The sequence below is a fragment of the Eubalaena glacialis genome, chromosome 20, assembly GCF_028564815.1.
Source record: "Eubalaena glacialis isolate mEubGla1 chromosome 20, mEubGla1.1.hap2.+ XY, whole genome shotgun sequence".
Classification (NCBI taxonomy): Eukaryota; Metazoa; Chordata; class Mammalia; order Artiodactyla; family Balaenidae; genus Eubalaena; species Eubalaena glacialis.
The window spans coordinates 21,060,664-21,085,741 of NC_083735.1; the positions used below are offsets into that span (position 1 = coordinate 21,060,664).

Below are 25,078 nucleotides of genomic sequence, written 5' to 3' on the forward strand. Positions count from 1 at the left end.
CACGTTGATTGATTTGCATATATTGAAAAATCCTTGTATTCCTGGAATAAACCCCACTTGATCATAATGTATGCTCCTTTTAATGTGCTGTTGGATTCTGTTTCTAGTATATTGTTGAGGATTTTTGAATCTATGTTCATCAGTGATATTGGCCTGTAGTTTTCTTTCTTTGTGACATCTTTGTCTGGTTTTGGTATCAGAGTGATGGTGGCCTCATAGAATGAGTTTGGGAGTGTTCCTCCCTCTGCTATATTTTGGAAGAGTTTGAGGAGGATAGGTGTTAGCTCTTCTCTAAATGTTTGATAGAATTCTAAATGTTTGATAGAATTCACCTGTGAAGCCATCTGGTCCTGGGCTTTTGTTTGTTGGAAGATTTTTAATCACAGTTTCAATTTCAGTGCTTGTGATTGGTCTGTTCATATTTTCGGTTTCTTCCTAGTTCAGTCTCGGAAGGTTGTGCATTTCTAAGAACTTGTCCATTCCTTCCAGGTTGTCCATTTTATTGGCATATAGTTGCTTGTAGTAATCTCTCATGATCCTTTGTATTTCTGCAGTGTCAGTGGTTACTTCTCCTTTTTCATTTCTAATTCTATTGATTTGAGTCTTCTCCCTTTTTTTCTTGATAAGTCTGGCTAATGGTTTATCAATTTTGTTTATCATCTCAAAGAAACAGCTTTTAGTTTTATTGATCTTTGCTATCATTTCCTTCATTTCTTTTTCATTTATTTCTGATCTGATCTTTGTGATTTCTTTCCTTCTGCTAACTTTGGGTTTTTTTTGGTTCTTCTTTCTCTAATTGCTTTAGGTGTAAGGTTAGGTTGTTTGAGATGTTTCTTGTTTCTTAAGGTAGGCTTGTATAGCTATGAACTTCCCTCTTAGAACTGCTTTTGCTGCATCCCATAGGTTTCAGGTTGTGTTTACATTGTCATTTGTTTCTAGGTATTTTTTGATTTCCTCTTTGATTTCTTCAGTGATATCTTGGTTATTAAGTAGTGTGTTGTTTAACCACCATGTGTTTGTATTTCTTACAGAGTTTTTCCTGTAATTGATATCTCATCTCATAACGTTGTAGTTGGAAAAGATACCTGATACCATTTCAATTTTCTTAAATTTACCAAGGCTTGATTTGTGACCCAAGATATGATCTATCCTGGAGAATGTTTCATGAGCACTTGAGAAGAATGTGTGTTCTGTTGTTTTTGGATGGAATGTCCTATAAATATCAATTAAGTCCATCTGGTTTAATGTATAATTTAAAGCTTCTGTTTCCATATTTATTTTCATTTTGGATGATCTGTCCATTGGGGAAAGTGGGGTGTTAGAGTCCCCTACTATGATTGTATTACTGTCGATTTCCCCTTTTATGGCTGTTAGCATTTGCCTTATGTATTGAGGTGCTCCTATGTTGGGTGCATAAATATTTACAATTGTTATATCTTCTTCTTGAATTGATCCCTTGATCATTATGTAGTGTCCTTCTTTGTCTCTTGTAATAGTCTTTGTTTTAAAGTCTATTTTGTCTGATATGAGAATTGCTACTCCAGCTTTCTTTTGATTTCCATTTGCATGGGATACCTTTTTTCATCCCCTTACTTTCAGTCTGTATGTGTCCCTAGGTCTGAAGTGGGTCTCTTGTAGACAGCATATATATACGGGTCTTGTTTTTGTATCCATTCAGCCAGTCTATGTCTTTTGGTTGGAGCACTTAATCCATTTACATTTAAGGTAATTATCGATATGTATGTTCCTATTACGATTTTCTGAATTGTTCTGGGTTTATTATTGTAGGTCTTTTCCTTCTCTTGTGTTTCCTGCCTAGAGAAGTTCCTTTAGCATTTGTTGTAAATCTGCTTTGGTGCTGAATTCTCTTAGCTTTTGCTTGTCTGTAAAGGTTTTAATTTTCCATCAAATCTGAATGAGATCCTTGCTGGGTAGAGTAATCTTGGTTGTAGGTTTCTCTTTCATCACTTTAAATATGTCCTGCCACTCCCTTCTGGCTTGCAGAGTTTCTGGTGAAAGATCAGCTGTTAACCTTGTGGAGATTCCCTTATGCATTACTTGTTTTTCCCTTGCTGCTTTTAATATTTGTTCTTTGTATTTAAGTTTTGATAGTTTGCTTAATATGTGTCTTGGCGTGTTTCTCCTTGGATTTATCCTGTATGGGACTCTCTGTGCTTCCTGGACTTAACTATTTCCTTTCCCATATTAGGGAAGTTTTCAACTATAATCTCTTCAAATATTTTCTCAGTCCCTTTCTTTTTCTCTTCTTCTTCTGGGGCCCCTGTAATTCGAATGTTGGTGTGTTTAATGTTGTCCCAGAGGTCTCTGAGACTGTCCCCTATTCTTTTCATTCTTTTTTCTTTATTCTGCTCTGCAGTAGTTATTTCCACTATTTTATCTTCCAGATCACTTATCCGTTCTTCTGCCTCAGTTATTCTGCTATTGATCCCTTCTAGAGAATTTTTAATTTCATTTATTGTGTTGTTCATCTCTGTTTGTTTGCTGTTTAGTTCTTCTAGGTCCTTGTTAAACGTTTCTTGTATTTTTTCCATTCTATTTTCAAGATTTTGTATCATCTTTATTACCATTATTCTGAATTCTTTTTCAGGTAGACTGCCTATTTCCTCTTCATTTGTTAGGTCTGGTGTGCTTTTTGCCTTGCTCCTTCATCTGCTGTGTGTTTCTCTATCTTCTCATTTTGCTTAACTTACTGTGTTTGGGGTCTTCTTTTCACAGGCTGCAGGTTCATAGTTTATGTTGTTTTTGGTGTCTGTCCCCAGTGGCTAACGTTGGTTCAGTGGATTGTGTAGGCTTCCTGGTGGAGGGGACTAGTGTCTGTGTTCTGGTGGATGAGACTGGATCTTGTCTTTCTGCTGGGCAGGTCCACGTCTGGTGGTGTGTTTTGGGATGTCTGTGGCCTTATTATGATTTTAAGCAGCCTCTCTGCTAATGGATGGGGTTGTGTTCCTGTCTTGCTAGTTGTTTGGCATAGGGTGTCCTGCACTGTAGCTTCCTGGTCATTGAGTGGAGCTGGGTCTTGGCGTTGAGATGGAGATCTCTGGGAGATTTTCGCCGTTTGATATTACATGGAGCTGGGAGCTCTCTTCTGGACCAGTGTCCTGAACTTGGCTCTCCCACCTCAGTGGCACAGCCCTGATGCCTGGCTGGAGCACCAAGAGCCTGTCCTCCACACGGCTCAGAATAAAAGGGAGAAAAAAAAGAAAGAAAGAAGAAGATAAAATAAAATAAAGTAAAATAAAATAAAGTTATTAAAATAAAAAATTACTATTAAGAAAAAAAAATTTTTAAGTAATATAAAAAAATTTTTAAAAACGGACAGACAGAACCCTAGGGCAAATGGTAAAAGAAAAGCTATACAGACAAAATCACACACAGAAGCATACACATACACACTCACAAAAAGAGAAAAAGGGGAAAATATATATATATTGTTGCTCCCAAAGTCCACCTCCTCAATGTGGGATGATTCGCTGTCTATTCAGGTATTCCACAGATGCAGGGAACATCAGGTTGATTGTGGAGATTTAATCCACTGCTCCTGAGGTTGCTGGGAGAGATTTCCCTTTCTCTTCTTTGTTCCCACCGGGGTTCAGCTTTGGATTTGGACCCGCTTCTGCGTGTAGGTCGCCTGAGGTCGTCTGTTCTTCGCTCAGACAGGACGGGGTTAAAGGAGCAGCTGCTTCGGGGGCTCTCGCTCACTCAGGCCGAGGGGAGGGAGGGCTACGGATGCGGGGCGAGCCTGCGGTGGCAGAGGCCGGTGTGACGTTGCACCAGCCTGAGGCGCGCCGAGCGTTCTCTTGGGGAAGTTGTCCCTGGATCGCAGGACCCTGGCCGTGGCGGGCTGCACAGGCTCCCCGGAGGTGAGGTGTGGAGAGTGACCTGTGCTCGCACACAGGCTTCCTGGTGGCGGCAGCAGCAGTCTTAGCGTCTCATGCCCGTCTCTGGGGTCCGCGCTGATAGCCGCGGCTTGCGCCCATCTCTGGAGCTCGTTTAAGCAGCGCTCTGAATCCCCTCTCCTCGTGCACCAGGAAACAAAGAGGCCAGAAAAAGTCTCTTGTCTCTTCAGCAGCTCCAGACTTTTTCCCGGACTCCCTCCCGGCTAGCCGTGGCGCACTAGCTCCTTCAGGCTGTGTTCACGCCGCCAACCCCAGTCCTCTCCCCGCGATCCGACCGAAGCCCGAGCCTCAGCTCCCAGCCCCGCCCGCCCCGGCGGCTGAGCAGACAAGCCTCTCGGGCTGGTGAGTGCTGCTCGGCACCGATCCTCTGTGCGGGAATCTCTCCGCTTTGCCCTCCGCACTCCTGTGGCTGCGCTCTCCTCCGCGGCTCCGAAGCTTCCCACCTCCGCCACCCGCAGTCTCCGCCCGCGAAGGGGCTCCTAGTGTGTGGAAACCTTTCCTCCTTCACGGCTCCCTCCCACTGGTGCAGGTACCGTCCCTGTTCTTTTGTCTCTGTTTTTTCTGTTTTCTTTTGCCCTACCCAGGTACGTGGAGAGTTTCTTGTCTTTTGGGAGGTCTGAGGTCTTCTGCCAGCGTTCAGTAGGTGTTCTGTAGGAGCAGTTCCACGTGTAGATGTATTTCTAATGTATCTGTGGGAAGGAAGGTGATCTCCGCATCTTACTCTTCCGCCATCTTGAAGCGCCTCCTTCCTTATGCATCTTAACTATCTAGGGCCAGTATCCTGTTTTTCTCCATCCTGAATTCCCCTCAGGGTGTACCATCAGGGCAGCTGCAGTGGCTGATGGCTTGATGCAGGCAACATTCCTTGTTTACTGAAATGGTAGTCAACATTTTTTGTCCACAGCTTCAACTGGAACTAATGGAAGAGTTTCAGTTATTAGTAATGACAAAATCTTAGTATGATTACCAGGGAGGCTAATGCAGGGTATATGACAAAATCATGGGAGGAGAGACCAAGAATTCAACAATTCAGAGTATCAGAAAATTGTCTATGTAGTAATTAAAACAGCTGAGAGTTATGACTGTGATGATGCTGGAATGACGAGGAGTGAGTTAAGAGAGAAAATCTTCCAGCAATGAGGGCAACTAGGAGGAGTGGATTATGTAGTGTTATGATGTGAGATTCAAAGGTTAGGGAGGAGGAAAGTGGAAGGGAGAATTATCTGGAACTAGCTCTGAGATGCACAGAAGATACATCCCCCATCTTCCTGCCCTAGAAAAGGGAGCAAAACCAGCTACAGTTGGAGAGATAATAGGAACTCAACATATGATTGTTCGGAGTCTAGTTCAGTACTTCACTTCATAGATGAGGAAGTTAGTTTTAACATTTTGCAAATTCATAGTTACTAAATTGTGAAGAATTTTACAGTGCAAAATGTGAATATATATAAACACAGATTAGTCCCGTACACTCTCTACAGATTTATTAAATTCATCACTCATATTTAGAATAATGAATCTCAGGCATTAAAAATTCCTCCTACAGATAACAAGGTAAATTATATCTTTCACTTTCTAAAATGGTAAGTACACGCATTCATTCTACTTCTAAATATGTTCAGCAGAAGAATTAAATAGGAAAAGGTTTTTTATCTTGTATGTTATTAATGTAAATCATTAATGGGTACATAATTAATATATTACTCTTGCATACACATAATGGGAGGTGAAACAAAATCTAACAGCTGGACTCTTTTAAAAAGAAAGTTTTTGAACATTGTTCATTCATTCATTCATTTTTGCCACTTCACTGATTTTTTGACATAAGTAGAAATTCTGACTCCTTCCTTTGTATTCGACATCTGGTTGCCAATGGCACTGGGTCAGGCAAGCCCCCAGGCAGACAGTACAGTACACCATTTGATTTGCCTGAATTTGAAACCAAGTGCTTTAAACGAATGTATTTAAACTTCTCAGAAAGAGAAGATTAAATACTAGTGTAAGGGGAAAATATTTTTCCCTACAAATTCCTTGGCTTGCTTTTATCAGGCAATGAAAATTTTATAATATAGCATTTTTATTTTGCCTTAACTGCCAAGAAAGTCAAAGTAAAATTTGGGGTTCAACTCTAGCAACAAGATATGTGTTTGAACACAATTATTTCTCATGGTTTAAAAGGTCTTTAGTTCTGTTTATAGATTTTAGTGCCCAATTTAACATTGTGTTTAAGTTTATAACATGCTTAATATCTTTTGGGAAGAAGTACCGTTTTAATAAAAGCATAAATATTTTATGTTTTTCTCCTCTTTGTGTTTGCTCTTCATATGGCATCTGCCTTCTATTTTTTCATGAAAAACAGAACAATTAAGGAAAACTGTAATACTTTTTACACTTAAAAAAGAATTCAAAAGCCTGTGATAATTTTTCAACTAGGAAAGACTTCACTTACTTCTCATATATCACTAATTCTATGTTTTAATAGAAAAAAAATGCCTTTAAATACAATATTTACTATATTAAATTGGTTAATTTATTACATTTAAAAATTCCTAGCTGTTTCTACTTTTTTAATATAGATTGCATCAAAAGATCAGAAATAGCAGAAGTAAAACCAATTAATCACTGAAGGAGTAATTAGTAAAACTTTCTTCTGCACACACCAAAAAGACAGTTTGAGAACTGGGAGCATTCAAACCAAAACACAAAATGAGGCTCAGAGGGATATTGTTATAAAGCAGCTTATATAGTAAAGAGTGACTATCCTTCACAGTGATTTTGTCTTAAATGATAGGGAATTGGTTAGTGGTTACCTCATATCAACCTTGGGAAACAGTTTAAGTTTTGCTTATGATTTCCAGAGGCATAAGCAAGAAATGACCCAGTTCAAGCTAGTCTTGCAAAATAAGCTAGATTAAGCTTTGCTTGTAGGACTAAACTGGTTTTGTCTGCTTAGGGAATTTTCAAGGCTGGTCTCCATTTCTTTTAAATTTTAACAGTAACTTGTTTTGTAAAACAACTTATTCTTTGTGATTTAAAAATATATTTTGAAAATAATGGATCAGCTTTAGACACATATAAAGATTACTTTCTTCATATATGAAATCCACTAACCTTTCTAGGAAATAAAATTAAATCTATTTTTAAGAATGAGACTAACTAGGAACCAAATAGAACAGGTAACTGCTCTGCTATTATCGTATGTGATCTGGCAACTCAATAAAAGTGTTGGAGTAGGAATACAGAAAAGATGATTGATGAAGAAATGCTCTCTCTCCTGTACCACGTCACATTCAAGTTAAAATGTGAACACGGAGAATTTGGGGAAAGCAGTTTAACAGCTCTAGATATTTTCATGATTAATACTTCTACCTTAAAATACAAATTTCAACAATTAAATGATTTTCATTCTGAAGGGAATGGAATTTCAAGTAATTGTTTTAATTAACCAAAGAATTTTAAAACTACCTATTTTTCATCTTCTTAAGTGGGTCAAACTCTTAGGAAAGGAATGAAGTGGCTGCCTTGGGCAGAGACATGATGAATATAGATCAAATCAAAATGTGATATGACTTGTTCCACTTAAATGGCTTTTTAGAAAGCTTGCTCTGGGTCAAAAAAGAAAAAAAATGGTGCAAGAGCTTGGAAAGTTTTGTGTGACCTGAACTCAAATTCAGGTAAACACATGTAGCCTGAGTGCATTAGGTTGTAAATATACCCAGTTCAGTTCATTCACTTAACAGACATTTATTGGACAGGAACGAGATGCCAAGCATGACACAAACTATACTTTCAAAAGTCTGTGTGTGTAAAAGAAAATGACAACACACACTATGCTTTCAGGACAGTTCAGTCTAATGGAGGGTATAAACAAAGGAATGATGGAAAGCAAAGCAAAGCAAAGATCCTGTGACAGCTACTGTGATAGACATCAACACAGATGGAGAAACTGGAGGGTGGGAGGTAAATTTGAACTCTGGAGGAGCAGGAAAGCTTCACGGAGGACATAACTGAATTGGGACTTGAAAAATATCTATAATTTTGCTAGTTATGGAGAAGTGGAGAAGAATTTCAGGCACAGGGAACGGAAGATGAGAGTGCACGGAAGTGGCATATTTTCAGAAACATGGAAATTTGGGTAATTCTTGCATGGTGAAGTGGTGTGAAATAGAGCTATAAAAGTAGAATTGAATTGTATCAAAAAGTGCCTTATATATATGTGAATTTTGTTCCAAGCAGAGATTGAGGAATCAATAAATATATTATTTTGTTTTGCTTTAATTCAAGAATATCAATATTTTTAATTTAAAAATATTTTACAAAAATAACACTGGATATGAAGAATTAATGTAAGGAGGAAATGGTTATTGTGATGTGAGCTACAAGTCTATTATAGGAGTGATCACAGGAAAAACAGGAAAACATGTTTAAGAAACATTTCTGACATAGTTGATTGGATATTGAGGAAAAAGAAGATAGAGAGTTTAGTGATAATGTAGGTTTATTGAAAAAATGAAGAATATCTATCAGTGAAGATAAGAAAACTTACTTGGTAAAACTGTATAAATTCAAGAAATGACGTATCAAATTTTTGCCGTCTACACTGAACAATATGGATAATTAATTATGCTCTCTTTTAGGATTGCAAGTAGGGAGACTCTCATAGGTGGTATATTTTAAAATGTGTGTGCAGAGGACTGTTCAGAAGTACACTCTCTTCCTCTAGAACCTGAGAAAAAATTTTAAAATTTGCAGGGCAGGTATAGAGACACAGATGTAGAGAATGGACATGTGGACACTGGAGGTGGGGAAGGGGAGGATGGGACGAACTGGGAGATTAGAACTGACATATATACACTACCATGTGTAAAATAGATAGCTAGTGGGAACCTGCTATAAAGCACAGGAAGCTCAGCTCTGTGCTCTGTGATGACCTATATGGGCGGGATGGGGGGGGCATGGGAAGGAGGTCCAAGAGGGAGGGGCTATATGTATACATATAGCTGATTTACTTCGTTGTACAACAGAAACCAACACTACATTGTAAAGCAACTATGCTCCAATTAAAAAAAAAAAAATGAACCGGACTCTTACTGAAACGTAGATGATGGCAGTGTGAGGTTGTATCTTACCATTTAAGACCGTGTATGTATCAGATATTTATTTAAGAGACTGAAATGTTTAATGGAATTTTAAAATATATTTTGTTCAATTAATCTTTAAATATTTGCAGTTTAGAAAGCTTAGACTGTAATCACCCACCAGAGACACAGTATCTCATAATAGTTGACAGGGGAGATTCTTTACCCACATATCTGGGTTCAAATACTTCCTGTTATTTATTAGCTGTGTGATTTAGAGCAAGTGACTTATACTCTCCTTGCTGAAGTTTCTTCATCTGTAAAACAAGAATGATAATAGACAATACTATTATTAGTAGAGTACTGTAATTACAATGAGGAATAAATAATAAAAGTAAACACTAAGAGTGCCCTTAGCAAAGGCTAGTAAGCACTGATCTAAGCATTTGAATACATGTTCTCATTAATTCATTATGAGAAGCCCACAGATTATGTATTATTACCCTATTTACAGATGAGGAAATCATGGTAGAGATGCTGACTGACTTGCCAAGTCAAGAAGCCAGTGTTTGGCAGACTCACTATTTGAACTCAAACAGTCAGGGTTCACTGTCTGTCTTACAACCACTTTGTTTCTTGATTCTTTCATGGGTGATTTTATTTTAAGCTTTAAAGGTAGGTGAGCTCACATATGTAAAGTATTTAAATCTTTACATGTATGTCTGGCATTGCCTAAGTTCCAGTAAATGTTAATTGCTTTTCTTACTACTACTCTTTCTACTACAATTTAATAGTTAACCTATGAATGTCAGAAACTGAAGTGCCTGATATACATATAACATCTTATGTGCATAAATGCACAGCATCTTCTCATCATTATAACTGATACTTTATTAGAGAAGTCTCTATCACAGCAGCTTGTTACTAGTAACATTCGCTCTCTCTTTTTTTATTTACCTGGCTTATTGTTTGTCTGGTTTACTAGATAATGAACTCCATAAGAGAAGAAAGTTTGTCTACCCTTTTTCTGTTTCATACCCAGCAAAGAGCTGGACACATCATAGGCCCTTAGTAAATACTTATGATAAACAAAGGTGAACATAATAGAAATAAGAAGAGGAAGATCTTTTTTTTCCCTCGGTCACTTGCATAGCCTATCAACAACATTGAAATGAGGACACAGTGCATTATTTTTCTATAACCATTAACAAGGTGACAAGCAGGCCCTTGGCATAAAGGATGTGAGCATAAAAGAGTTGTAAGAGAGGGCTCTCAGGCCCCCTTAATGGTACCATTGCCTTTCTCCCTGGATTGCCTACCTGCTTTGTCTCAAGAGAAGCGTAAGAAGGCAAATATATTTCCTTGAGTCACAGCCAAGATGCAGGTCAGCTCCAGAAAACTATGAAATACCTGCTACAGGAGATTTCTTGGTTTTGGAGGAAAAATATTTGAATTCAAAGAAGAAATTTTTCTTTCTCCAAAAGAGATATGTATACTAATATATTGTACAGAGTAATATAGCACCTACTTACTTACCCTTATAGACTTACATATCTTATTTCTATTTGAGAGTTAATACTACCAGATAACTTTTCTCCCCTTCATGTTCTCAGCAAGAATAAACCATAAGGAGTATTGATATGTTTATTTTAATATCTGAAACTTGACCCTAGCTTTCAAAGTTTTGGAGCACAGAATTATAATGTAAAGAAACATGAAGAGGGAATATTTTTTAAAAAGAGTGAAAACCAGTGATTTATTAGTGGAAGTTATTTTCTTATATGGAGACCTTTGGAGAAATGAACACAAGAAAGAAGATATGAAACCTTAAACATCAATTTTTTGGTAAGAAGTAATTTCTTGGTACTGATTTTCACCTAAGAATGTGTTTGTGATAAGATTTATAAATTGTTTAGGATTGATTGAAAGAGTTGCTCTTAGCCTTATCATATATATTTTTATCACATATGTATATTTTAATTAATCATGTCATAATTAATATACGAGTGTATATTGTGTAAAAGGTCATGCTGTGGACCTAAAATGCATAAGCCATGGTTCTAATCCCCAAGAATGTCATCGGGGTGATATATCAATATAATGCAGAAACGACAGTGTGATTCGTCAATGAAAACAGTGCTCTTACATGCATTGCATTTTGTTTACCAACAACAGTTACTCGATTTTGATTTAGTTCATGTGATCACATTTTAATAAATCAGTATAACATACTGATGTCACCTGAATACAGTGTGAAGAATTGTCTGTGACCTCTGATAGCTATATGTTTATAGCTTTAGTCAGTAAAATGATTGCTGTGTTTACCATAGTAGAATTTTAATCTAGATACAAAAATTTAATTCAGAGGGGAAATTTGGTGGAATCATGTAATGAAAAGGGATAGAACCCTTTGAGGGATAGAACCTCAATAGGATCTCTCTGGTTAGAGTAAGAGAAAGAAGATTGATATGTTGTAAACAAAGAGACATAATGATTAAACTTTCAATTCTAACCCAGAGCTCTTTCTCTAGTAAATCAAATTAAATACTTATTGCCTTTTTAAAATGGACTTTTCTCTCATCTTAAAATATTTAATAAAGTAATACTTATTTTAATATATTTACATAGTTCTTATAGTGTACATTCTAATGGTTATGCTTTTTTATGCTACAGTTCACAGAAACTTATGTTTAGTAATTCAAATATGAGCATATAGTGTCATCAATTTTTTAAAATCTAAACAACAGTCATATATGTTATATCATAAAAATATTGAAATATATGAATGAAAATTCAACCAACATATTTTTACAGTGTTTTGAACCACGAGGTGCTTTATAGGCTTCTGCTCTTTCTTAACATTCAAATTAATTTTATTTAATTCAAAGTTCCTTTTTTAAATACAGGGGCAACATGTATTTAATTTTGCCAATTTAAAATAAAATATTTTTGTGCTTTAATTAGCCATTCTCTTTGTGCAGTATCCTTACTGGGTATACTGTAATTATTTGCAAATAGTCCTTACTCCACAATCCATATTGTAAACAGAATTTGAATATGCCCTTTGAAAGGAATGAGGGAATTAATTAAATATATTTCATATATTTTCAAAAATGAATGTCTGCAGCCTAGAAATACCTGTGCAAAAAGGACTAGATTATTTTTAACTGCAGGTATAGTACTTTTGATTTGTTGCAAAAATAAATGAGTTGTGATAAGAGACAGAATGAAATTAGCGTGGTTTTGTACAGCTGTGTCTCACTTCAGAGAATAAATCTATTCTTGAAAATGCAGAAAATTACTTTAAAAAATTTAGCCTTAGTTTAGACATACTAGCAAACCCCACTTTTAAAGGAACATTTGTTTGTGTATGTGTGTGTGTGTGTGTATCTTTGCTCAGTGCTTTACATATAGTCAGAAGGGGCAAAATAGCTTTAGGGAAAAAAACCTATAAAATCTTTATTATGTATATCCAAATCACAAATTTCAAATTCTTTTCTCAAAAGAGTTTTTATATGGCTCATGTATGAAAGCACTTGTGTATTTACATTGACATAGAAGTGACAAAGCACCTACAGGTTGAGGATGGTATTGGGAGAGATTTTCATAGAATTTCAATATCTAGATTACAAGCTCCATGAGGACAGGTATTGTTTTATGTTTTGATCCCTGAAATGTTCCAAGCCTGTACGTCATACAGAGTGAGCACTCAATATATTCGTGATTCTCAGAATACTTTTGTTGAATGAATGGACAGTTTGTAAATGATCACCATGCTTGTTTTAGATAATAAAAATGAGAATGTAGCCAGTTGTAAGTTACTTGCTTGAGGCAGGTAGTGGCAGTACCTAATACATAGGTTCCTAAGGCAGTGATATTGTCCTTCAGTAAAATACTTTAATTTACTCTTAAGTGCTAAATCAGTGATAAAAGTAAACATCTAACCAAGGTTATTTATACTAAAATATGTTATACTCTTTTATTCTATATACCTCCTTTCTTAAATCATCCTATGATTTACAAAGCATTTCTTCATGAGCTAGATACATAAAGTAATATCAATTTTATTATGACAATTTATTTGTCCATTCAATAAACACTTAGTAAATGCTTTCCTTCAGCAGTATGCTAAGTAGTGGGAATAAAATTGTGTACACGTGACTGCCATGGTCCCTGTCCCATGGACATTTCCTCTTGTGACAGAAACAAATAAAAAACAAGTAAACACATACATTAGCAAAATAAATTTGTCATGTGATAGTGCTTTGAACAAAATTAATGGAGATTGGGAGTTTGGGGATTGAATGAATCTGTAGTTACAGTGATCAGGGGAGGCACTTTCAAGGAAGTAACATTTAAGCTGAGATCTGAAAGCTGCAAGTTCAGCTTAAAAGTGACTTCCCCATTTGTATAGGGTCTAAAATATCTCCAAAGGCAGGCATCTATGCCACTGGGAGGGGGGACAAGGAGAGAGGTTACTACAGCTGTGATGTGCAATAATCAGTAGAGTTGGAAATGTTTGCGTCGAGTAGTTAATTCCTATTTACCAAAATGGAAACATCCCTATTATGTCAAATAGTTATTATGAGGCACCCATATTTTTTATGTTGTTCAACCAGTGTTTGGAATGTTAAAATAACTGCCTAATAGAGAACAAAGAAATAGAATTTTGATAATACCCAAGCAAGTGCAGTATAAATTTATATATCAAATTTTGACTATATTTCTATTTTTTATTTGATTTCTTTATTTTATACATGTTTCCCAGGATAGTCCACTGGTCTTACAGTCTGACAGGAATGTAACAGTGAATGCAAGAAATCACATGGGGCAGTTAACGGGACAGCTGACAGTAGGTGAGTGCTTTGGGGTAAAGATTGCTTATACCATCTTACTCCATTTAAAACTCTGTGGTTGTTTAAATTGGGAAACGCAAAAGCATATTATTTCTCTAATATATATTTAGGCATCCTATTCCAGCCCAATTAGCTTGCACATGATTTGATTTGTCATAGGCTAGTTATGGTCATTGTTACTCTTGTCACTGTGTTATTGTGAGACTGAATTACATACATTTTGCTGTTATTACTTTTGAATTATGAAATGTACCACTTTCCTAACAATATCTCCCTAGTATATGTTAAATTATAGTAAATAGGCTAAAACAAACATGAGATGTAACATCTATGTATCCTTTGTTCTAAACAAATAATTTACTAATTATTATCTGCTTATAAAATTAGAAAAAATAATACAGTAATTGAATATAAAAAATCGTAACATTGATCAATTACTTATAAATTTGATGTTGAAATTATATATATCTTAAGGTTTATAGGGTGTAGAAGTTGTAAATATAAGTTTATGATAAAATATTACTAATGTTTTCTCATATTGTCAAAAAATTAATTTAGAGATTCGTTAGTGGCATTATTATTTGACTTAATTTTTATAAGAAAAAAGGGAAATTAAAAGTCAATTGTAATTATGTAAAATGCTACAAAGACTTGATTTGTGTGTAATTGCGAAAATATTTTTGAAATACTGTATTTTTCTGTGGGAAAATTACCTAATACTTACTGATATTGTGTATGTATGATAGTATATTATAAAGAGTAAATTGCAATTTTGAGGGCTGAGTTATCCTTATCTTGAGAAATTAATCATCTACTGCAAATGTATGTTTCCAGTATTTCTAATTAAATTACAAAAGAGTATGACATATGAAATGTGAGATTTATAAACATGAACTTGATTCTGTCCACTTATTTCTAGGTATATGAAACACTTTTTGATGTTACTCGCTTTAATGAAGCCAAAAGTGAAACTTATATTGTGGCATATGTGTATTTTGAAAAAATATAATTGCATTTTATTTATAATAATTAAATTTTATTTTGCATTTTCTTTACATTATAAAAGTTGGTCAGTAGATATCTATCAATTGCTACATTTGATAGTATTTTGTGACATGATATCAATTACAAGGGGGGGCTATAGACAAATGGATTAAAAATTAGAGAGAAGAAATATGTCTATGGACACAGAACTGATTCAGAAGCACCAGGCGCTTAATTTAAATGTCCATGCCAATTTACTATTGCTATGTTGGAACTGCAGAAACAGGCCTAAACTGGGCAGATTTTCCATATCATAATTTTTTTAATGTTGAGAACTCTTTAGCTAGATAGAGCTTTATTCTGCATTCTTTTCTTGGTTAAAAAAAAAAAAGTCCATAGTGGAAATGCCAACCTGTAAATTAAACACACAAAGACCATATACCAATGTCCACTGTCACATGCAATCACTACGTAACTACTGTACTACCTATAGAGCAAAGCGGCTGTTTGATTTTATGAAGGATAATCAAATACCATTTACATTTTGCTACCTGCTTTCCTGCAGTAAATATAAAGAATAATACTATTGTGCTTGTGTTTTCAACCACTGTTCCAAGTTGATTTTAACGTAGAATCAATATTTGCCAATTACACGAAAAGAAAGAGAGAAGAATGAAGAGAAACAGAAAGGGTGATAGGTTAGGGAGAAAGATTAAGCTTAGTTTTAAATGAAGCAAATCTATTTAATGATGCAGCAGCTTATTTCTGTGGATGGAAACATACTCATTCCAGTGAGGCTTAAGCTGAAAACTGTTTAATATCCTGGTCCTCTGAGTGTACTGTTCGTGACCTCCATCTTTTCACTGCTTTGTATTTTTCAACAAACATACAGAGAACAAAGGAAGGAGTAGATAAAGGGGAGTAGGGCAGGGATAATGCATTCATTTTTGGAGTCAAACCATATGGGACTCCAAAACAATAATTATCTCTTGGAGACTCACTTTTCTCATCTCTAAAATAGAGATACGGACATTTATTTAGAATCATACATAAGAATTGGGGCAATTTCAGTGTCTGCAAATCTTAGGCAATTAAATCTCAAATTGGTTATCATTTGGATGATGGTGATTGTAATTTTTGGTATCACTTAAGTTACAAATACATTGCTATCATGTGAAAGATTTCATGATCCTTTTCTATCCAATGTGTCTCTGGGATAGTAGTTGAGGAATACATGCTGGAATATAATACTGTTGCAAAGATATACTACAAAACACATCACAGAAAGTGTGCCTGATATGTGGATAATGTTTTAATCATGTCATGATAAAATTATCTTTAGGTAGAATTTGAAGAGATAAATGGATGAATTCAAGCTATGTATTCAGTCAGGATTCATTTTTAATTATATTGACATAAAGTAACTGTTTTAAGCCTCTTTTCCTATTTCCTTTTTTTCATTCTTTCAGTTTTTGTTTAGGGGCATGGTCTTGATTATACTTTAGGCATGACATTACTTTGCAATATTTAAAAAAATATACTACTGCAAAATAGACTAATATTTATGGAAATTAAATTCAGTTATTCTTCACTGTCTAGGTAAAAAAATTCTAATTTCTACCCTAAATCTATCAATCACTATTAGGAAAGTATAGTCAATTCTACCAATGTGACAGACTTTGAATATTTTTCCACATTTTATTTTCATTGTAAATGGGAAAAGAAAATTTCCCTTATCAGTAGCTACTTGTAACGTTTTTCTCAAAAATACGTATAAGATTGTTCAGCCAAGCAAATATCCACTCCCCTTGTACTCTGCCCTTCTATTTTTGTTTACAAGCCTACCTTCCTACTGATCCAATTCTCAGGGATATGTGTAGTCCATGGCCTAGGCAGACCGGTGTGTTAATTCTAATCCAAACTCACTCTCAGTATATGAAACCTGATTATTTATAATCCAATAAAGGCAAAGAAAATATTTTATATATATGCCAGCTCAGACATAATCAAACCTAAAACTAAACATTTTTAGAATTTGGGTAAATTTTTAAAATGACAAATATTGTTGTATGCTTAAAGTTCCAGGCTTTATGTAAATTTCTGATAATATCAGAATCTCTCCATGAAATTTAAGACTCTAATTTCTTTTTTTTTTTTTTTGAGTCTCATTTGTTTTATTTTTTATTTATTTATTTTTAACATCTTTATTGGAGCATAATTGCTTTACAATGGTGTGTTAGTTTCTGCTTTATAACAAAGTGAATCAGTTATACATATACATATGTTCCCATATCTCTTCCCTCTTCGTCTCCCTCCCTCCCACCCTTCCTATCCCACCCCTCTAGGTGGTCACAAAGCACCTAGCTGATCTCCCTGTGCTATGAGGCTGCTTCCCACTAGCTATCAATTTTACGTTTCATAGTGTATATATGTCCATGCCACTCTCTCACTTTGTCCCACCTTACCCTTCACCCTCCCCATATCCTCAAGTCCATTCTCTAGTAGGTCTGTGTCTTTATTCCCGGCTTGCCCCTAGGTTCTTCATGAACTTTGTTTTTTTTTTTCTTAGATTCCATATATATGTGTTAGCATACGGTATTTGTTTTTCTCTTTCTGACTTACTTCACTCTGTATGACAGACTCTAGGTCCATCCACCTCACTACAAATAACTCAATTTCATTTCCTTTTATGGCTGAGTAATATTCCATTGTATATATGTGCCACATCTTCTTTATCCATTCATCTATTGATGGACACTTAGGTTGCTTCCATATCCTGGCTATTGTAAATAGTGCTGCAATGAACATTTTGGTACATGACTCTTTTTGAATGATGGTTTTCTTAGGGTATTTGCCCAGTAGTGGGATTGCTGGGTCATATGGTAGTTCTATTTTTAGTTTTTTAAGGAACCTCCATACTGTTCTCCATAGTGGCTGTATCAATTTACATTCCTACCAACAGTGCAAGAGGGTTCCGTTTTCTCCACACCCTCTCCAGCATTTATTGTTTGTAGATTTTTTGATGATGGCAATTCTGACCGGTATGAGGTGATCCCTCATTGTAGTATTGATTTGCATTTCTCTAATGATTAGTGATGTTGAGCATCCTTTCATGTGTTTGTTGGCAATCTGTATTTCTTCTTTGGAGAAATGTCTATTTAGGTCTTCTGCCCATTTTTGGATTGGGTTGTTTGTTTTTTTGATATTGAGCTGCATGAGCTGCTTGTAAATTTTGGAGATTAATCCTTTGTCAGTTGCTTCATTTGCAAATATTTTCTCCCAATATGAGGGTTGTCTTTTTGTCTTGTTTATGGTTTCCTTTGCTGTGCAAAAGCTTTTAAGTTTCATTAGGTCCCATTTGTTTATTTTTGTTTTTACTTCCATTTCTCTAGGAAGTGGATCAAAAAGGATCTTGCTGTGATTTATGTCATAGAGTGTTCTGCCTATGTTTTCCTCTAAGAGTTTGATAGTGTCTGGCCTTACATTTAGGTCTTTAATCCTTTTGAACTTATTTTTGTGTATGGTGTTAGGGAGTGTTCTAATTTCATACTTCTACATGTACCTGTCCAGTTTTCCCAGCACCACTTATTGAAGAGGCTGTCTTTTCTCCACTGTATATTCTTGCCTCCTTTATCAAAGATAAGGTGACCATATGTGCGTGGGTTTATCTCTGGGCTTTCTATCCTGTTCCATTGATCTATATTTCTGTTTTTGTGCCAGTACCATACTGTCTTGATTACTGTAGCTTTGTAGTATAGTCTGAAGTCAGGGAGCCTGATTCCTCCAGCTCCGTTTTTCGTTCTCAAGATTGCTTTGGCTATTCGGGGTCTTTTCTGTTTCCATACAAGTTGTGAAATTTTTTGTTCTAGTTCTGTGAAAAATGCCAGTGGTAGTTTGATAGGGATTGCATTGAATCTGTAGATTGCTTTGGGTAGTAGAGTCATTTTCACAGTGTTGATTCTTCCAATCCAAGAACATGGTATATCTCTCCATCTATTTGTATCATCTTTAATTTCTTTCATCAGTGTCTTATAATTTTCTGCATACAGGTCTTTTGTCTCCTTAAGTAGGTTTATTCCTTGGTATTTTATTCTTTTTGTTGCAGTCGTAAATGGGAGTGTTTCCTTAACTTCACTTTCAGATTTTTCATCATTAGTGTATACGAATGCGAGAGATTTCTGTGCATTAATTTTGTATCCTGCTACTTTACCAAATTCATTGATTAGCTCTAGCATCTTTAGGATTTTCTGGTAGCATCTTTAGGATTCGCTATTTATAGTATCATGTCATCTGCAAACAGTGACAGCTTTATTTCTTCTTTTCCGATTTGGATTCCTTATATTTCTTTTTCTTCTCAGATTGCTATGGCTAAAACTTCCAAAACTATGTTGAATAATAGTGGTGACAGTGGGCAACCTTGTCTTGTTCCTGATCTTAGTGGAAATGGTTTCAGTTTTTCACCATTGAGGACGATATTGGCTGTGGGTTTCTCATACATGGCCTTTATTATATTGAGGAAAGTTCCCTCTATGCCTACTTTCTGGAGGGTTTTTATCATAAATGGGTGTTGAATTTTTTTGAAAGCTTTTTCTGCATCTATTGAGATGATCATATGGTTTTTCTCCTTCAATTTGTTAATATGGTGTATCACATTGATTGATTGGCGTAAATTGAAGAATCCTTGCATTCCTGGGATAAACCCCACTTGATCATGGTGTATGATCCTTTTAATGTGCTGTTGGATTCTGTTAGCTAGTATTTTGTTGAGGATTTTTGCATCTGTGTTCATCAGTGATATTGGCCTGTAGTTTTCTTTCTTTGTGACATCTTTGTCTGGTTTTGGTATCAGGGTGATGGTGGCCTCGTAGAATAAGTTTGGGAGTGTTCCTCCCTCTGCTATATTTTGGAAGAGTTTGAGAAGGATAGGTGTTAGCTCTTCTCTAAATGTTTGATAGAATTCGCCTGTGAAGCCATCTGGTCCTGGGCTTTTGTTTGTTGGAAGATTTTTAATCACAGTTTCAATTTCAGTGCTTGTGATTGGTCTGTTCATATTTTCTATTTCTTCCTGGTTCAGTCTGGGAAGGTTGTGCATTTCTAAGAATTTGTCCATTTCTTCCACATTGTCCATTTTATTGACATGGACTTGTAGTAATCTCTCATGATCCTTTATATTTCTGCAGTGTCGGTTGTTACTTCTCCTTTTTCATTTCTAATTCTATTAATTTGAGTCTTCTCCCTTTTTTTCTTGATGAGTCTGGCTCATGGTTTATCAATTTTGTTTATCTTCTCAAAGAACCAGGTTTTAGTTTTATTGATCTTTGCTATCATTTCCTTCCTTTCTTTTTCATTTATTTCTGATCTGATCTTTATGATTTCTTTCCTTCTCCTAAATTTGGGCGTTTTTTGTTCTTCTTTCTCTAATTGCTTTACGTGTAAGGTTAGGTTGTTTATTTGAGATGTTTCTTGTTTCTTAAGGTAGGATTGTATTGCTATAAACGTCCCTCTTAGAACTGCTTTTGCTGCATCCCATAGGTTTTGGGTTGTCATGTTATAATTGTCATTTGTTTCTAGGTATTTTTTGATTTCCTCTTTGATTTCCTCAGTGATCTCTTGGTTATTAAGTAGTGTATTGTTTAGCCTCCGTGTGTTTGTATTTTTTACAGATTTTTTTTCTTGTAATTGATATCTAGTCTCATAGCGTTGTGGTCAGAAAAGATACTTGATATGATTTTAATTTTCTTGAATTTACCAAGGCTTGATTTGTGACCCAAGATATGATCTATCCTGGAGAATGTTCCATGAGCACTTGAGAAGAATGTGTATTCTGTTGTTTTTGGATGGAATGTCCTATAAATATCAATTAAGTCCATCGTGTTTAATGTGTCATTTAAAGCTTGTGTTTCCTTATTTATTTTCATTTTGGATGATCTGTCCATTGGGGAAAGTGGGGTGTTAAAGTCCTCTACTATGATTGTGTTACTGTCGATTTCCCCTTTTATGGCTGTTAGCATTTGCCTTATGTATTGAGGTGCTCCTATGTTGGGTGCATAAATATTTACAATTGTTATATCTTCTTCTTGAATTGATCCCTTGATCATTATGTAGTGTCCTTCTTTGTGTCTTGTAATAGACTTTATTTTAAAGTCTATTTTGTCTGATATGAGAATTGCTACTCCAGCTTTCTTTTGATTTCCATTTGCATGGGATACCTTTTTCCATCCCCTTACTTTCAGTCTGTATGTGTCCCTAGGTCTGAAGTGGGTCTCTTGTAGACAGCATATATACAGGTCTTGTTTTTGTATCCATTCAGCCAGTCTATGTCTTTTGGTTGGAGCATTTAATCCATTTACATTTAAGGTAATTATCGATATGTATGTTCCTATAACCATTTTCTGAATTGTTTTGGGTTTATTATTGTAGGTCTTTTCCTTCTCTTGTGTTTCCTGCCTAGAGAAGTTCCTTTCGCATTTGTTGTAAAGCTGCTTTGGTGGTGCTGAATTCTCTTAGCTTTTGCTTGTCTGTAAAGGTTTTAATTTCTCCATCAAATCTGAATGAGATCCTTGCTGGGTAGAGTAATCTTGGTTGTAGGTTTTTCTCCTTCATCACTTTAAATATGTCCTGCCACTTCCTTCTGGCTTGCACAGTTTCTTCTGAAAGATCAGCTGTTAACCTTATGGGGATGCCCTTGTGTGTTATTTGTTGTTTTTCCCTTGCTGCTTTTAATATGTTTTCTTTATATTTAATTTTTGATAGTTTGCTTAATATGTGTCTTGGTGTGTTTCTCCTTGGATTTATCCTGTATGGGACTCTCTGTGCTTCCTGGACTTGATTAACTATTTCCTTTCCCATATTAGGGAAATTTTCAACTATAATCTCCTTTTCACAGGCTGCAGGTTTGTAGTTCCTGTTGTTTTTGGTGTCTGCCCCCAGTGGCTAAGGTTGGTTCAGTGGGTTGTGTAGGCTTTCTGGTGGAGGGGACTAGTGCCTGTGTTCTGGTGGATGAGGCTGGATCTTGTCTTTCTGCTGGGCAGGTCCACGTCTGGTGGTGTGTTTTGGGGTGTCTGTGGCCTTATTATGATTTTAGGCAACCTCTCTGCTAATGGGTGGGGTTGTGTTCCTATCTTGCTAGTTGTTTGGCATAGGGTGTCCAGCACTGTAGCTTGCTGGTCGTTGAGTGGAGCTGGGTCTTGGCGTTGAGATGGAGATCTCTGGGAGATTTTCGCTGTCTGATATTATGTGGATCTGAGAGGTCTCTTGTGGACCAATGTCCTGAACTTGGCTCTCCCACCTCAGAGGCACAGCCCTGATGCCTGGCTGGAGCACTAAGAGCCTGTCCTCCACACGGCTCAGAATAAAAGGGAGAAAAAATAGAAAGAAAGAAAGAAGTTAAAATAAAATAAAATGAAGTAAAATAAAATAAAATAAAGTTATTAAAATAAAAAATAAAAAATAATTATTAAGAAAACATTATTTTAAAGTAATAAAAAAAAAAAAAAAAAAGGACAGATAGAACCCTAGGACAAATGGTAGAAGTAAAGCTATAAAGACAAAATCACACACAGAAGCATACACATACACACTCACAAAAAGAGAAAGAGGGAAAATATATATATATATCGTTGCTCCCAAAGTCCAGCTCCTCAATTTGGGATGATTCGTTGTCTATTCAAGTGTTCCGCAGATGCAGGGTACATCAAGTTGTTTGTGGAGATTTAATCCACTGCTCCTGAGGCTGCTGGGAGAGATTTCCCTTTCTCATCTTTGTTCGCACAGCTCAGGGGTTTCAGCTTTGGATTTGGACCCGCCTCTGCATGTAGGTCGCCTGAGGGCATCTCTTCTTCACTCAGACAGGACGGGGTTAAAGGAGCAGCTGCTTCGGGGGCTCTGGCTCAGTCAGGCCGGGGGGAGGGAGGGGTACAGATGCGGGGCGAGCCTGCGGCGGCAGAGGCCGGCGTGACGTTGCAGCAGCCTGAGGCACGCCGTGTGTTCTCCCAGGGAGGTTGTCCCTGGATCACGGGAGCCTGGCCGTGGCGGGCTGCACAGGCTCCCGGGAGGGGCGGTGTGGAGAGTGACCTGTGCTCGCACACAGGCTTCCTGGTGGCGGCAGCAGCAGTCTTAGCGTCTCATGCCCGTCTCTGGGGTCCGCGCTGATAGCCGCGGCTCACGCCCGTCTCTGGAGCTCGTTTAGGCGGCGCTCTGAATCCCCTCTCCTCGCGCACCAGGAAACAGAGGCCAGAAAAAGTCTCTTGCCTCTTCGGCAGGTCCAGACTTTTTCCCGGACTCCCTCCCGGCTAGCCATGGCACACTAGCCCCTTCAGGCTGTGTTCACGCCGCCAACCCCAGTCCTCTCCCCGTGATCCGACCGAAGCCCGAGCCTCAGCTCCCAGCCCCGCCCGCCCCGGCGGCTGAGCAGACAAGCCTCTCGGGCTGGTGAGTGCTGCTCGGCACCGGTCCTCTGTGCGGGAATCTCTCCGCTGTGCCCTCCGCACCCCTGTGGCTGCACTCTCCTCCGTGGCCCCGAAGCTTCCCCCCTCCGCCACCCGCAGTCTCTGCCCGCGAAGGGGCTCCTAGTGTGTGGAAACCTTTCCTCCTTCACGGCTCCCTCCTGCTGGTGCAGGGCCCGTCCCTATTCTTTTGTCTCTGTTTTTTCTTTTTTCTTTTGCCCTACCCAGGTACGGGGGGAGTTTCTTGCCTTTTGGGAGGTCTGAGGTCTTCTCCCAGCATTCGGTAGGTGTTCTGTAGGAGCTGTTCCACATGTAGATGTATTTGTGGAGAGGAAGGTGATCTCCGCATCTTACTCTTCTGCCATCTTGAAGCTCCTCCAAGACTCTAATTTCTTATGACCTTCATAGCATAGATGATCAATGAACTCAAGATTCTTCTTACAAATTTCTCTTCTTAGAATAAAGCTGAAAGAGAGGTATCGCATTGTTTGGGGGAAGTGGTTAAAGAAAGTACCCCAGGAGTTCAGACTCCTTGAAAACCAACAAGAACTTAATTCAGAATCATTCTCCAGGTCAAATTTTCTTTTTTTCAATCTGTAATTACTATGCTAGCAGGACATTCCTTTTTTATATAAGTGGCAAAAACAGTGTGTGATATTAAGTGTTATATGTTCATATGTGTTGATAGTATGATATTTTATATTTTTCAGGACATTTCCATCAAATAATTTAGATAAAATATGTGAATTATGCACCATTATTGTGAAGCTTATTATAGTCTCTTAGGAAATTGCTACAATGTGATATATAGAATAAAAATCGTTTCCTTAGGGAAGTGCAGATGAAATATTGTCATGTAGTTTTGATATAGACATTGTTCATAATACTGATAATAGTGATAATTAATGCTGTAGTAATTAGATTTGCTAAAAATGTAATAACCTTTCCCACAGTATGATGCAGATAATGAGTTATCTTTTATTTAACAATAATATTACATTGATCGATAATAGAAAATATTTAAACTACTTTCATAAGTCATTTAAGCAATATAAATGTTGATTTCAGCAAAACAATTCAGATTTTCAGTAACTCTTAGCCAATTTGATTAAGTTATGAAAATTATATGTTGCTTTTTCTTACATTCCATTACAAAACATTGTTTATCTTTGAAAAAGCAATGGCTGAAAAGTAATAAGATTTTTTTTTTCCTTCTCTTATGCCTTCTGTCATCAGTCTATAACTGGAGGATAAAAGTAAAAGGAAGATAAATTGAAAAGTTGAACAAGGAATGATAGTAATGTGTAGAACTAGTTTTTGTTTTTACTTCTTTTTATTTGGTAGCTCCCTCATTTAAATTTCAGTCACAATCAACGATGGTTGAGAAACCTGGCATGGCTGTTATGTGGTCCTCTGTCATAAACATGATAAGTTCCACGATGCCGTGTCTATTATTATCCCAGTAAAACATTAGGACTAATTGTGTATTAAATAATTGTAATGTCATTGTTCTAAAATTTTACTTTTAAAATGTGTTTAAAATCACAACCATATGCTTCAAATGGAATCTCATATGTCATCATAATTTTCCTTGTTGAGTGCTCAACACATTTAGGAGAATCAATTAACTCCTAGGAACTGCTAGCTATTATTGTCTTTGATATTCTTAATTCCATTTATCAAAAAACAGTGACATACCAAATTATATAAAAACCTTAATTACAATCAGTAACTCCTCATTTTTTCTTTCTTCCATACTTCTTCAGTACCCAAAGTCATGGTTGTCTTAATGTAATAAG

At 36.5% G+C, this 25,078-nt stretch overlaps 1 protein-coding gene across 3 annotated transcripts in view; it reads left to right on the forward strand.

Moving 5' to 3' along the window:
- The window catches only part of SGCZ (sarcoglycan zeta), a 329,058-nt gene that overhangs the window by 224,099 nt on the left and 79,881 nt on the right, over window positions 1-25,078 (forward strand). For all 3 annotated transcript variants that reach the window (XM_061177331.1, XM_061177333.1, XM_061177332.1), the window contains one exon: window positions 13,764-13,851. In XM_061177331.1, coding sequence (XP_061033314.1) covers window positions 13,764-13,851 — 88 coding nt within the window. The remainder of the gene's footprint in view (window positions 1-13,763; window positions 13,852-25,078) is intronic.